We start from the raw sequence: 15079 nt of genomic DNA, 5'->3' as shown, positions 1-15079 counted from the left end.
AAACATAATAGAAGTTTAGATTCAGCAAACTTATTTTAGCAGAAGACTAAGAAACACATCACGTTTAGGAAAACACATAACAAAGAGGAACAAGTGAAAATTCTGGCTGGGCACTGAGTGTTCTTCAGAGTTCTTTATTAGGGATTTTAAAATTATAAATTATTCAGCATTTCATAAAAAATGAATCTGTACACCAGGGAGGCAAATAATTATCTAAAAACGTCCTTATTTTAAAGACATCACAAAGCCGCTTTCTTGGCACTCACTTCTCTCTCCAATCCAACACACACGATGCCAACAGAATTTCCTCTTCAACAAATCTGTTGTTATTTCAGTTCAAATAACACCTTGGTTCCCAAATGTTTAGAAACTATGGCCAAAAAATCCTAAGTATGCCATATAATTTGGCTAATTTCCTTGTCCCAAATTCATCCCCTAACTCTCCCTACACCACAAGACTGGGCCACACTGAGTTTATCACTTTTTGAAATCTCCTTCTTTTTAAATGCCACTGTGCACGTGTCAGCATCTCCGGCTGAAATGCTCCATGGTTCTTTTATTTGGTAAGCTCACACGGGTCAGATTTGATTTTCAGTAAGTTAATTCTGCTGGCAATGCAAAGGACAGAGGATCGGGACGAGAAAGGCTGGCAGCCAAGAGAAGGACGCTGCAAAGTTCTATAAATAGGGCTTTTGGTTGGGGGGGATGATTAATTACACGACTCGTCCAGATACTGCTTTTACAGGTAGGTGCTCCCTCCTCTAGACTCATGCAGCATTCTGTACACAGCTCCATGATAACTAATACTTAAAAGCAGCACTGTGGATCTCACTGTCTGCTCCTCTTAACTAGAGTAAGAGAATTTTTGAATGCAGATAATCTCATTTATTTTTGGATAGCCTATGTTAATAATAGTTCCTGGCACTAGTATTTGATAAAATAGCCCATTGTTTATGAAATTAATGGAAGTCTGTGTGGCATTTTTTTAAAAGGTTCTACTGAAGCAAATGATTGACTTCAGATTTAGTTTTTAACTGCCGTGCTTAGAACAATGTTGTAACACGGCAAATAACCATAAATATCTGTTGGAAAAAAGTATTTCAGAAGTTTGAATATTGACAGTTGAATATTACTTTTAAGTTGAGGATGCCAAGAAAATATTCAGTAGAAATATTTCACCTAAGAAAACATATGAAAAGGTTTCTACTATTCTCACAAATATAACTTGATAGGAAAACAAAGTTTATTATAAATTCATTCACTAATATAGTATATTTCTATCAAGTATATAAATTTCTCCTAAGTATATAAGGTTGCATGTAAAAAAGGAAAAACATCAGTAGACTGATTTAATTAGAAGGTCAAAATCCTGAGGAACTGTTACATACCAGACATTTATTAAGCTTAAGTACTTTAAAATTCATAAAATAATTCTGTTGTGAACACAAAATAACTTGAAAACAAAGTGTAGCTCTCTGGAAAAGTTTTATAATAAATCAAATTAATTTAAAAAAAGAGGTCATACTTTACTTTCTAAAAGAGCTGAAAAAGGAAATGACAACTATACTTTCTAGAAGTATAAGCTTTTTTCTACACAAATTTAAACTTGTAAAACCATCCCGACAACAACAAATGAAAAACCTCAGGTGTACTGAGATTCCTGAGAGATGAGAGCTAAAAATTCCAGGCTGTCAGACACTTAGATTTCTAAAACATCTTTCAAAGTCCAATAAAGGATATTACTAAATAATAATTATAGGTCCCCTGGGGTGGCCTGGGGTGCTGGAAAAGCAAACTTCACCTATATCAATAATATTTAATTTTTATAGTAAAAAAGTAACACCTGCATATTTAATCTCCTTAAAAGAAGTACTGATCATTTATTCCAGAAAGGTTGTAAATGTAATGAAAAAAATCACTAAGGAACACATCTGTCACATTTACTGTGACTATACTTTTTGCCAGTTAGCCTTAAGACAAGAACACAAAGGTAATAATTTCATTTAACCATATATTCATTTTTAAACATATGGATTACAGCAATGGAAATAGATATAAAACGTACAAATTATAGCTAATAAATCAGAAAAATCTCTCCTAAAAACCTCTGGGGAACCCTCGTAACACTGTTGGTGGGAATGTAAGTCGGTGCAGCCACTACGGAAAACAGTATGGAGGTTTCTTAAAAAACTAAACATAGAGCTGCCAAATGATCCAGCAACCCCACTCCTGGGTATATATCTGACAAAACTGTAATTCAAAAAGACAACCTGCACCCCTATGTTCATATTCATAGCAGCACTATTCACAATAGCCAAGATATGGAAACAGCCTAAATGTTCTTCGACAGATGAATGAATAAAGATGTGGTACATATATACGATGGAATACTACTCAGTCATAAAAAAGAATGAAATAATGCCATTTGCAGCAGTATGGATGGAACTAGAGATTATCACACAAGAAGGAAGTCAGAAAGAGAAAGACAAATACCATATGATATCACTTATATGTGGAATCTAAAATATGACACAAATGAACTTATCTATGAAACAGAAACATAGAGAACATACTTGTGGTTGCCAAGGAGGAGGGGGAGTGGGGAGGGATGGACTGGGAGTTTGGGGTTAGCAAAAGCAAACCGTCATATATAGAATAGATAAACAACAAGGTCCTACTGTAAAGCACAAGGAACTACATTCAATAACCTGTAATAAACCATAATGGAAAAGAATATAAAAAAGAATGTATATACAGGTATAACTGAATCATTTTGCTGTACAGCAAAAATTAACATAACATTGTAAATCAACTATATTTCAATTAAAAAAAAAACTTTCGGAAAGACATGTTTTTGGTGTCTAACATCTATTATTGAAGACCATATGCCACCCATAGGGAGAGGAACATGGGATCTGAAAGAAGAAACCAGAATTTGGATCCCAGCTTCACCATGTGGTAGCTGCTTAACACTGCACAATTTTGTCTACCCTGTGAGTTGCATCTGTCATGTGCAGCTAATGATCTTCCTAACAAATGATTATGAGGACCAAAGGAGATCATGACCATGACAAGCACAAAAGGCTATGGAACTGCGGGTAGTATTTTTATTATTATTTCAGGCATACCTCGTTTTATTGCACTTCACAGATAACTGCATTTTGGGGGGCAGGAGGTGGGTTTTTTTGTGTTTTTTTTTTTTAACAAACTGAAGGTTTGTGGCAACCCTGTGTTGTCAGACAGTTAGCATTTTTTAGCCATAAAGTATTTTTTAATTTAAGGTTTGTACACTGTATTTTAGGCATAATGCAACTGCACACTTAATAGACTACAGTATAGTATAAACATAACTTTTACATGCACTGGGAAACCACAAACTTGTATGACTCGCTTTATTACAATATTTGCTTTACTACAGTTATCTGGAACCGAACCTGCAATATCTCCGAGGTCTGCCTGTACTGCCACAGCGTGGCAGGTCGTTCGTTATCTGGAGGCTGGGGAGAGAGAAAAATGCCTTAAAGTAATTGACTTACCAACAATCATCTAAAATCTCGTCCTGTTTTGACTTTTACAACTCAGCTTTAGTTTTAACTTCAATACTAAAAAATTGACAAACTACACACATGAAATAATGTTATCATAGAGCTCTAATCATGAATTTATTTGAATTCATGCATATTTTCTTATTTAGAATGACACTAAGAAGAAAATGATAAGTATCATAACAGATGTTAACTCAAATATTTTCACTAGATTTTAACATCATTCCTTATTAAATAATCTGCACTTCTGACACTACATAATTAATAAATCAAAATTTTCTGAAATCCTAATTTTGTTTAAGTCTCTAGAATTCTAACAATAAAATTAGAATGGGTCAAAGAGCCAGCTGATTAAAAACAGTAATTTGTTCATGTCTCCTTGACTATCGACTCACTAGATTTTAAACAGATAGATGTTATGATACATCCTAATTATTTTCTTGTGTATAGTTATCAACTTCATTCCACCTTTTGATTATCTCACTGTTGAAGATTAACAGGGATTATGTTTGCCTTTAGAATTTTTTTTTAACTGACTTTCTTTGCGAATTAAGTTTGGCTGTTAATTTTTGTTCAACGGCATTTATTGGATGTTTCATTCCTCCATGCATGGCACTGTGCAGAATCTAGAGATATACAATGAAATAAGCCATGGTCCTTGCCCTCAAATATTAAAAATCTAGCAAGGAAAAGACAACAACAATAATAAAACCATAAGAGCTAACATTTATTAAGTGCTAACCCTGTGCCAGGCGCTGCTATAAATGTCTACATATTTGCCTCATTAAACCCTCTCAATAAACCTTTGAGTTTAGTACCACTTCATGATCCCTATGGAACAGAAAGGAACTGACATTCAGAGAGGTTAAAATACTTGCCCAAGTTTGCATAGCTTTTAAGTGGGGGAGCCGAACAGGAACACATTTAGGTAACCATACCCTCTGGCCTCTCACTATAACTCAACTCACCAGCATACCAGCTTCTTATTATTCTAGACAGTGAACAAAGCACTATAGGGCTAACAGGCAATGATGAATTCTGTCTGAGGAAGAGAAGGAAGCTGCCAACCGAATGCAGTCTTAGAAGACAGTAGCAGGGATCTTCCCAAGCAGGGGGGACACTGAGGGCATGAAAAAGGGCACAAATGAAGGCAGGAAGTGTGACGATGTATACGACTGGCTTGGAAATGAAAATGACTTCAGGTGGGCTAAAGCCCTAGATGGGATGAGAGAAATATGGGATGCATAAAGAAAACGTGATTTCTAAATTCCAGTCAAGAAAAATTTTAAAGAACCAATTCTTTCTGGCTACATTAACAGCTGTATTCAAAACACCAACAGCTACTAAAAGCTCTTAGCAGTTAATCGAAAATAGGTAATATTTTGGATGCTAACAAATCTGAATTATGGTAGCAACAGTGGAAGGAAGCATTTGGTTAGGAAAAAAATTAGATTAGGTGCTGTAAGGGTCAGATGACAGGTAATTCAATCTCCAACTGGCTGAATGACTGAGACCAGGCACTGGATTTCATCAATGAATCAAGCACTAGCTCTGACCTCGAGTAACCCTCAGTCCAACGCAGGAGTTGTAAGAAACCCATTTGGCTCCTGTGTGTAACATGCAATGCCAGAGATGAGCAGAGTGTTATGGGCAAAGCGAGGAAGAGAGATTAAGATGAGGATGGAAGAGATGAGGACAGACCAAATGGTATTAGGTAAGATTCTTGAAGTTGACATTTCTTCTGTGTGTTATCATAAAACCAAGGAGCTGGGGAGGGGAGAGGAGAAGCAGGGTTTCTAGTAGAAGACTGAGCATGAGCCTGGCCTAAGAATGGCCAGTACTTGGAAGAGACAACAAGGGAAGTTTTCTGTTACTAGACAAGGGCAGATAAATGAGGACGTTAACTGACAGCCAGCCTCCAGAGGGACACCAAGCCTCCAAGGGACACCATTTATCGTGGGATCTGCAAGGTCCATTTCCACGTCGGGTCAATGCAGGGATAACGTTCACAATATTAACAATCTGAGCAGCTTCCGCAGAGGGGAAGTCTCGTACAGGACCTCTGCTCTGTAGGTGCCAGCCCTTCAGTTGCTAAAGGGTGGACAGACGGGGTCGTGTTCCTGAAAGAAGGACCAGGATGCCAGCTGAGGAGACTCAGGGGACTGGGGCAGCAGCTATTCGCTAAAGGGTAAGGAAGTACTTCAATATTTTACTAATTGGTATGGTTGGATTGGTACGTGTTGGCTGAAGACTGCCTTAGGCAGACCAATCTGTATGAAAAGGATGAATTTTTAAGAAGAGCCTGGAGACACAGAGACTAAATAGGAGCTCACGATGGCGTGGGCAATGCAAAATGGAAGTCCAATCTGGGCTGTGAAGGTAATAAAGACAGGACAATAGAGATTCAAGAAATATGTGGAAGGCAACTCAAGCTAGGCTCCTACTGCTAAGGACTGTCTTTTTATGGGTTTAACTTCTTACGCTAGCATGTTCTCCCATCCAAGGGTAATGCAATTATGAGATGTTCAAGGTGTCTAGTTAGTATATTCAAGGCATTAAAAAAAAAACAGGCAAAAAGAGTAAAAATTGCCATAGTATACAGTCTACAATGTAAGTTTCCTGTTAAAATGCTAAGGCATTTGGTACTCTCAACATTAAAATTTTTAACTAATTTTGTGTCATGAAGGATATGTTCCGTTTTCACTAGGTTTAAGCATGTCCACCTATAAAGCATGAATAATAATGTGATGTGTCCCTGGTTTCTGGCCACCAAGATGATCTTAAAATGATAGAACAGTAAGAAATTAACAAATTTGAGAGTATTCATTGAAAGCTTTCTACTTCAGCAGGTAGAAACTCTCCTCACCCAAAGGGATAGGTTGTAAACTTGATGAAACGTTGGGTTTCATCATTTTTAATTTCTCTCAGACGATCATCTAAGATAGAAGGGTTCATCAATTTTAAATATTCCTAAAAGACATACACTTCTCATGGGCTTGTGTGTGATGCTGTTTTGATGCCTTTTGTGGTATGTTTTTACCAATAAAAAATACTCTAAGGAAAGGAGCAGGCATTAAGGAGCAGCATCGCTCGGTGCGTCAAATATTCTCATACAGCCAAGAGCAACAAATCTTGCCAATTTTCGTCTGAATATATGGTGTCAAGTAAATATGTTATCATTAGACCTTCTGACATAGTTGAGATTGTCTTGGGCAGTGGGGGAAGTTGGACTATTATTAAATTAGGCAAACTGGCTCTCCTTATGGAGGTCACCAGGGTCAAATATGACAAAATATATTAATTCTTCATTCATTCATTCATTCAATATTTGAGCCTCCACAGTGTACCAAGATACCTAACACCTATTTCATTGATTATTCTGCAGGCATAAAATGACTGGAATACTGTTTGCGACATAATTCAGGAACAAATCAGAAACACAGAAAGCACTGTGTAATTATAAACTACCAAACACATAGTTACACGTGGCCACACAAAGCTCAACAAAAAATCGTGACTCCAGGGTGTTGAAATTGCACTTTCACCGTTTGCTTCAATGCAGTTTAATGAAACACGCCTGAACCGCAAATTTTAAAAATCAATAAAAATGCTTTTAAATTTTGCGTACTGCAATAAAACACACAATTTGTGAACACATGTCACACGCTTGCACTTCTGTGCTAAAAATCTTGATCTACAGCTTGCCTGATTAAATGGCCTGGATTTTCCCATTAGGCCCAGAGCCAAGGGCACACAATGCTTTTAGGAGGTCTACGAAAACATTTTTCTTTAAAATCAGAAGCATAAAAATGAACTTTAAAGTCAAAGAAAATGTCTTAATATGTAATATTAATATATTCATCTTTTTACCACTGCAGTTGTAAAATATAATTTTGACATATTTGTGTGGAGAAAGGAGTCCAGAGGGCAAAAATGTCTAGGCCCATGAAAATCAGGATGTGTCCCTTCTTGGTCTAAGTTTCTTTCAAAACAACAGCAAAGGCAATACCAATATCCCCTCCCTCCAAATAACTTTTAGTATGGTTACCTCTGCAAAGCAAAACATTCTGAGTACAGTCATCCTCCACATCCACAGAGGACTGACTCCAGGACCCCCTCGGATACCAAAACCTACGGATGCTCAAGTCTCTCACGTTAACATGCCATAACAGCTGCATATAACTAAGCATACCTTCCAGTATACTTACTTTAAATCATCTCTAGATTACTTATAATACCTAATGCAGATGCGATGTAAATAACTGAAAATACAATGTAAATCCTACGTAAATAGTTGCCAGCATGCAGCAAATTTAAGTTTTGCTGTTTGGAACTTTCTGGGATTTTTTGTTTTTGACTGAATATTTTCAATCTGCAGTTGGTCGAATCCGCAGATGCAGAACCTACGTATACGGAGGGTCGACTGTATTCTAATCTAACTGTAGAGCCTTAAATGATTACAGAATATAACGTACCTTCAGAGCCAGACTTGAAAACGTATTTGAAACGTTGCACTTAAAGCTCAGCTGTTTATCCAGGTTTCCATCCGGATCCCGCCTCCCATAGTCAGAAAAGCCTGTCCGGTCAGTAGCTGCCACTTTCTGGAACACGGTACATGTCATCCCAGTGAAGCCAGCAGCCTTGATGACATAAGCCTCCAGAGCAATATTGGGTGAATACTTCAAAAGTCAATCAAACAGGAGTTATAAAAGATGTATAAGATGGGAAAAAAGCACTTTCAAAGAGTTTCAAACACAAAACACTATACATAAGCTAGAAGAGAAAGCTCACATTCTTACTAAACAAAGACACTGTAGATAACTGGCAGAATGAAAAAAGACGCTGGAAACAAAAGGATGTCCTAAAATAGAAAGATACCTGTGCAGAGGAAAAGAGCAAGTCCCAAAGTATGGAAGATCAGATACAAATGAGAGGTCAGTTTACAATAATTTGAAGAGTACACTGCAGGAAACTATGAGCTGAAGATGGAAGTGTCTTACTAAAAAAAAAAAAAAAAAAAAAAAATCCCACCAAGCTAGAAAAATCAGTAGACACCCTTAATGATCATAATACACTTAAAAGTCGCTTCATTCAACACTTCATGCCATCTTCACTTTTTTCTTTCATGGGGACAACAACTCTCAGCATTAAGTTTCACCAATAAAATCTTTATACAGAGTCGCTCCAAAGCTGTTTCGTCAGAAAAGGAAGGGAGGTGCTAGGCCAGACAGAAATGAACAGATTTTAAAAGCAAATTAGGCCAGAAAATCACCTTAAAAAGATGGCATGGGCCCCAACAATTTTAAGGAATGCAAGAGTGAGACTGAACTCGAGGGTCCACCAAAATGTACGGCCTGCCGATACAAACAGCCACCAAGCCCATGTCCGGAGGACTGCTGCCACCACTCCCTCTGTGAGAACCACGACAGAGAGGGCATGAGAAGTGACAGGCTGACGGGTCTCTTTCACATCCATCAAGATGACAGCATGTGCTGTAAATTTCAGGGACAAGATGACATCTCCCTCCTTCAAGGATGATTCATTCTATGCCTACTATAGAGGGAAGGCATCTTTCTAAGTACCATATGTGGACGAAGTCCTCTTTTAAAAAATTTTTTTAAACATAGGACTTCCATGCGAGGCATCTAAAATCTATTGGGAAAATTAAAATTTTAAAATATAAGAAGGCAGAATTTTCCAAGTACCATATGCACAGGAGAAAATAACTGGTGGCTTCCTAAATTTTTAAGACTAAGGAATCTTTGCATTAGCTTTTGTCCCACAGATGACACATTGCAAAAAATCTTACTAAATTCAATTATATTTAGCAAATTATATTCGAAATTTTTTTGTCAATCAAAGACATATATAATCATGATAAACATGTGAAACCTCAGTTGAAAGAAAGAAAACTGCCATTTTGAGATGGCCTTGAAGCCATATCATAAGTAGATATATAGTTTCTCAGAAACCTTTTTATACTTTGAAATACTGTGCAAATACCCACTATACTGCCCCCTATTATATCCTTGGGTTCTCAGAAGAACGAAGGAAGTTCTCTGTGCTGAGTAATAAGCAAGGCTGAAGCACAGGATTGAAAATGGATCTAAATGACCTGGAGGACCAAGTGTGGCCCTAAAACTGGCAAGCTCATTTCAAGTAAGATCATATGCCTGAGAGGGCAACTACCCTGAACTATGTTGTCAAGATGGGAGTCATGGGCTTCCCTGGTGGCGCAGTGGTTGAGAGTCCGCCTGCCGATGCAGGGGACACGGGTTCGTGCCCCGGTCCGGGAGGATCCCACGTGCCGCAGAGCGGCTGGACCCGTGAGTCATGGCCGCTGAGCGCCTGCGGGTCCGGAGCCTGTGCTCCGCGACGGGAGAGGCCACGGCAGTGAGAGGCCCGCGTACCACAAAAAAAAAAAAAAAAAAAAAGATAGGAGTCATGCTAAGCCTCCATTTTGTTTATTATTCAGGAAAGCAGTCCTAAACTTAACTGAGCAAAAGGACCAATAAAACACAGTCTCATCAAAAAGGTTCCACTGATCAATGGAAAGACAGCAATCTTGAATTGTGTAAAATCACAGGAGGAGGTATAGAACATTCGATGAATCCATTAAAATAGTTAGAAAATGAAAATCATGGGCCAGATCAGAATATGACTGCTAAAAGAATAAAGCATTATTTATTATATTTACGTTTGTCATATTTACCACATTTTAGAACAAAAAAAGGAAGCAGTACACCAAGAAATTTAGGACAAATAAAACAATACTATTTAATGCAGTGACTATTACATATAAATAACTCATTATCCCAAGAGTGAAATTGACTGAAAAATGCCCATATGTTCAGAAGGGTTGGGGATTGGAATCCTTGTTCCCTTTTGAAATTGAAACCTGGGCAAGAAATCAAGCACTGTTTCAAAACATCCTTCAGGGACGGGAATAGAATACCAGCTAGGGTGGACAGTGGGTATGTGACAGGAGGGCAATTCTATAGTGCTGTTATTTGTGTTGTAGCAAGTTTCAGAGGATGAGACAGTGCTAACCGTTCAAATTACAAATTAAGATAGCACTTTCCAGTTACCAAGGACACAGACTATTCAGAGGCAAAATTCTCTCTTAAAATGTCTAAGAACAGGAAATTCTGTAATAATCAGCAATAACAAAATACCCCATAATGGGGAACAGACTTATCTCTTTTGAGCTAGAGCTGCTTTACATGAACCTTTTCCTTAGAATTCTAGGCTAACGTTGCACTTACTGTTGAATAAACATGAGCTCCGTTTGCTAGCCGGTACGTGGCGATGCGCTGTAGACACTGAACGATCCTACTGCAGGCTTTAGCTTCCCTCTGCGCCAGCCCCAGGACACGATCGTCAGCCAACATGATGTTACTTGCAATGTCAACCATCACATCACCGAGCTAGCAGGCGTGCAGGAGAGAAAAGGAAGCTCTTTAAAGCCAACGCAGGCGGCTTAACATCATCAAAATCCTAATGAGACACCAAGATGGGCCTTCAGTCTACATTTTCACGTGAAAACCCAACAGGCATTTGACTTGCTTCTCATTAAAACATCTCCAGATGGGAAGAGCACAGTCAGTTATAACCATTTGGTAATATTTAGCTCAAAACAGTACACGTAAGTAACCATCAAATCATTGGTGAAAAGACTGACATGCAGTACTCAAACTGATGAAGGATGGGGGTGAGGGGGAGAAAGGCGATTAAATTAATCAAGGGGAGGGAAAAGACGTCACGTGATTCTCGGAATAAAAAGATCTCGACTCTGTCTGGAAAAATACTTATCTTCCTTTTGCGTGTTACTTAACATTTTTATTAAGAAATATTTGCCACACATTGTCAATCAACTATACTTCAACTTAAAAAAATTTTTTTAATTAAAAAAAGAAAGAAACTTACACTGGCTCCCTCTTTAGTATCCTGTCATGTTCAAAACTCTAGGTATGTCCAACTACTGCAAGTTCCCCATATGCACTGGGCCATCACACGTGTCTGTGCACATGTGGTTCCCTCTACCTCGCATGAGCTGCTTCTTGCTTTCCTCCCAACTCAAGGGATGGTTTAAGACCCAGTGCCACGAAATAAATGGATCCTAAGAAGTGTCCACTTTTCCACCGCTTGTTTCGTTTCATTTACTCAGTTCTTTTCATTAGCTCAGTTCATAATTTACAGACGTAAACATCTGTCGGGCAATGCCAGTGGAATGTCAATTGGCCGTTGTTGATGGTGACTTGTGTGTCCCATATCAGAGAAGTGCACTGAACAGTCCAGGCTAAGGAGGCAGCCTGTTGTCAAAGGGGTTTGCTACTGAGCAAAATATCCACAAGAGGGAGAGCCATGGCAGAAAGAACACAAGCATTCCAGAGGTAGCACCGGAGGATTTACAAACTGGCAGGTCCTCTAGCCAAGAAAGAAGCATCAAAAGCCCCAAAGCCAAGCCAGAAAGCCAAGGCCGTTTCAGCAGACCTTTAGATCATCCCAGAAGATCCCAGCTGAGCTTGTCAACCCTGTTCTGCCTCCAATACTTTTGCCAGAGTGTATAACTATGACAGCTGAGAGGGGTTTGGAAAAAGGTCAGTCCTTTCCACCCATGGTTCACTTCAGGAACAAGACAAGCCTGCAGAAATCCACCAGATCCCACCCCCGGAGCCTTGGAGTGAAGCAACTGCAGTAAGAACAGGGGAAAGAACAGAACCGCAGATCCTGACCGCGAGCAGGGCAGGCACCTCCCATACCTTCCTTTATTTGTGAAATAAGGATAATAACCATCCTGTCTTTTCTGCATGTTGTAAAGATTAAGTTCCACTAATAACTATAAGACTCCTGGGCTTCCCCAGTGGCGCAGTGGTTGAGAGTCCGCCTGCCGATGCAGGGGACACGGGTTCGTGCCCGGGTCCGGGAAGATCCCACATGCTGCGGAGCGGCTGGGTCCATGAGCCGTGGCCACTGAGCCTGCGCGTCCGGAGCCTATGCTCCGCAATGGCAGAGGCCATAACAGTGAGAGGCCCGCGTACCGCAAAAAAAAGAAGACTCCTGAAACCATGCCTGGCACATGGCAGGTACTCAAAACATAGCTCTTCTTGTTATTTTTATTGTTTTTTATTTTCATTTCAATCCCAGAGTAGGTCTATTTGAGGATGACAGGCTCTAGAAGAAGTGTTAAGAGGGGTACATTTTTAAAGCCTATATGTTCATACATATAAAGAGGAACCATACATCCAGCAAAACTGCCACTTCCTCCTCTGGAAAGCCCCACCGCCTCACCCAATTAAAATATAGTTAACTGACTTCATACTGACCTTACCACCGTGTGTCACAATTCTGTCCTTATTTTAATTCCAATGTAAACATCTTGGGGGCAGGGACAGCACAACATCCTATTTATATCCACACCCTTACTCATTAGTGTAATAACTCTTCGTATAAAAGCCAATAGCTGTACAATATCCATTCACTCCCTGACTAAATATTTATTGAGGACCAAGGTGAACTAGACACTGTCCCAAGCAATGGAGATTCAGCAGTTAAAGAAACATAAAAGATCTGTTTTGGAGTTTATACCTAGTAAAGAAAATATATAACAAGTAAATACATTTTTAAAAAGTGACTAGGTTGTGATACCTGCAATAAAGGAAATAAGCAGAGTAGTATATGATAGACAGTAATGGAATATAATTCAAAAACCCTATTCCAATAGACTCACATGTTCTCAAGAGGCATTTCACCCAAACCCAAGACATTAACAAGATCAAACTGTAGAATCCTGAGTCTGTTCACTTGACACAATTTTTGAAAACATCAACACCTCGGAACATATTCCCAAAAACAACAGGTATGAGGGTAAATTTCATTTTAACAGAAGCCCTTATTTCTGGAGTTATGAAGACGGGTAGTGACTCCTAAATATGTCAATCAGCCATTTATACAGCAACTGAAATAATAACTGCCACCTCTTGATGGGAATTCAGAGTAGCTGGACTAATTTGGTTATGTTTTTATCTCTTATTCTTAACTTTTATTTCAAATTTGTACGTGAAAATAAATAAAAAAGAGATGATGTGGTAAAATATACCTACTGCAGTGGTCCCCAACCTTCTTGGCACCAGGGACTGGTTTCCTGGAAGACAATTTTTCCACGGACAGGGTGGGGGGGGCGGTTCAGGCGGTCATGCGAGCCATGGGGAGCGATGGGGAGGGATGCGCGATGGGGAAGGATGCGGAGGGATGGGGAGGGATGCAGAGGGGTGGGGAGGGATGCAGAGGGGTGGGGAGGGATGGGGAGTGACAGGGAGGAAGGGGGAGCAACGCGGAGGGACGGGGAGCGACAGGGAGGGACGCGGAGGGACGGGAGGGACGGGGAGGGATGGGGAGGGACGGGGAGGGATGGGGAGGGACGGGGAGGGACGGGGAGGGACGAGGAGGGATGGGAGGGACGGGGAGGGACGGGGAGGGACGGGGAGGGATGGGAGTAACGGGGAAGGATGGGGAGGGAGGGGAGGGATGGGGAGGGACGGAGAGGGACGGGGAGGGACGGGGAGGGACGGGGAGGGACGGGGGAGTGATGGGGAGGGACGGGGGAGCGACGGGGAGCGACGGGGTGGGACGGGGAGGGACGGGGAGGGATGCGGAGGGATGGGGAGCGACGGGGAGCCGCAAATGAAGCTTTGCTCACCTCCTGCTGTGCAGCCCGGTTCCTAACAGGTCTCAGACCGGTACCGGTAAGCTGCCCAGGGATTGGGGACCCCTGCTCTATAGCTATAAGAAACGAAATGACCACTGGCTGCAAAAACTTAGAAGATAAAATACAGGAAAATACCAATTCTCCTCTGAGGCACTACTCAAATATTTCTGTAGTGTTTAAAAAAATAAGCACAAGTACAAGTAGTTTCATAATTTCTTTAAAAGTTTTACATGTATGGACTTTATGAAAATCCAACATGAGACCTGACTGATACATCATCTCTTCTGAAAAACTATGTTTTGATCAAAGAACTACAGCTATGGGTCACTAGATAATGCCGGTAAAGGAATTTAACATGTGTTAATAATTGTAAAGAAGAGAAATATCTCTAAGAATGTACAGAGCTAATATGAGTGGTTGCCTTAGCTGAGAACAAGCTATTTTTCTCATTATTTCATTACAAATGGCTAAGAACTAAGGAAAGGGATTTGTTGCCAATATATTCCCTAGGGCAGGTAATCACGAAATGCTACACGCTTCTGTAGCTTGGTTACGGAAGTAGTTCTGAATCCTTCACAGTGGCAAAAAAGGACACAGAAAGGATAACAGTGCATGAAGAATTACACTGGATTTAAAAAGTATTCCTGAAATCTGACACACAGATATAGTTTAATAACTGCAACCAGCGTTAGGAAGCACTGTCTTCTCTGACCGCATTCCCTGAAGGCCACGCCAGCCGCAAAAGGGTCAGAAGGAATCAAGCACCTGCTCTTCCACCTGTCACACTAAACAGTGAGGATCAAATGAAAACACTCTGAACACACTT

At 40.1% G+C, this 15079-nt stretch overlaps 1 protein-coding gene across 1 annotated transcript in view; it reads right to left on the bottom strand.

The window, feature by feature from the left end:
- Window positions 1-15079, bottom strand: part of ADGRA3 (adhesion G protein-coupled receptor A3) — a 61504-nt gene that overhangs the window by 25066 nt on the left and 21359 nt on the right. The window contains exons 7-8 of the mRNA XM_082653686.1: window positions 10811-10972; window positions 8021-8224 (exon numbers count right to left, since the gene is read on the bottom strand). Of these exons, the coding sequence (XP_082509812.1) occupies window positions 8021-8224; window positions 10811-10972 (366 nt within the window). The remainder of the gene's footprint in view (window positions 1-8020; window positions 8225-10810; window positions 10973-15079) is intronic.

Source organism: Grampus griseus (genome assembly GCF_964374135.1).
Source record: "Grampus griseus genome assembly, chromosome: 4".
Classification (NCBI taxonomy): Eukaryota; Metazoa; Chordata; class Mammalia; order Artiodactyla; family Delphinidae; genus Grampus; species Grampus griseus.
Note: the sequence above shows the minus strand (reverse complement) of the source record. Positions and strands in the feature narration are given on the sequence as shown.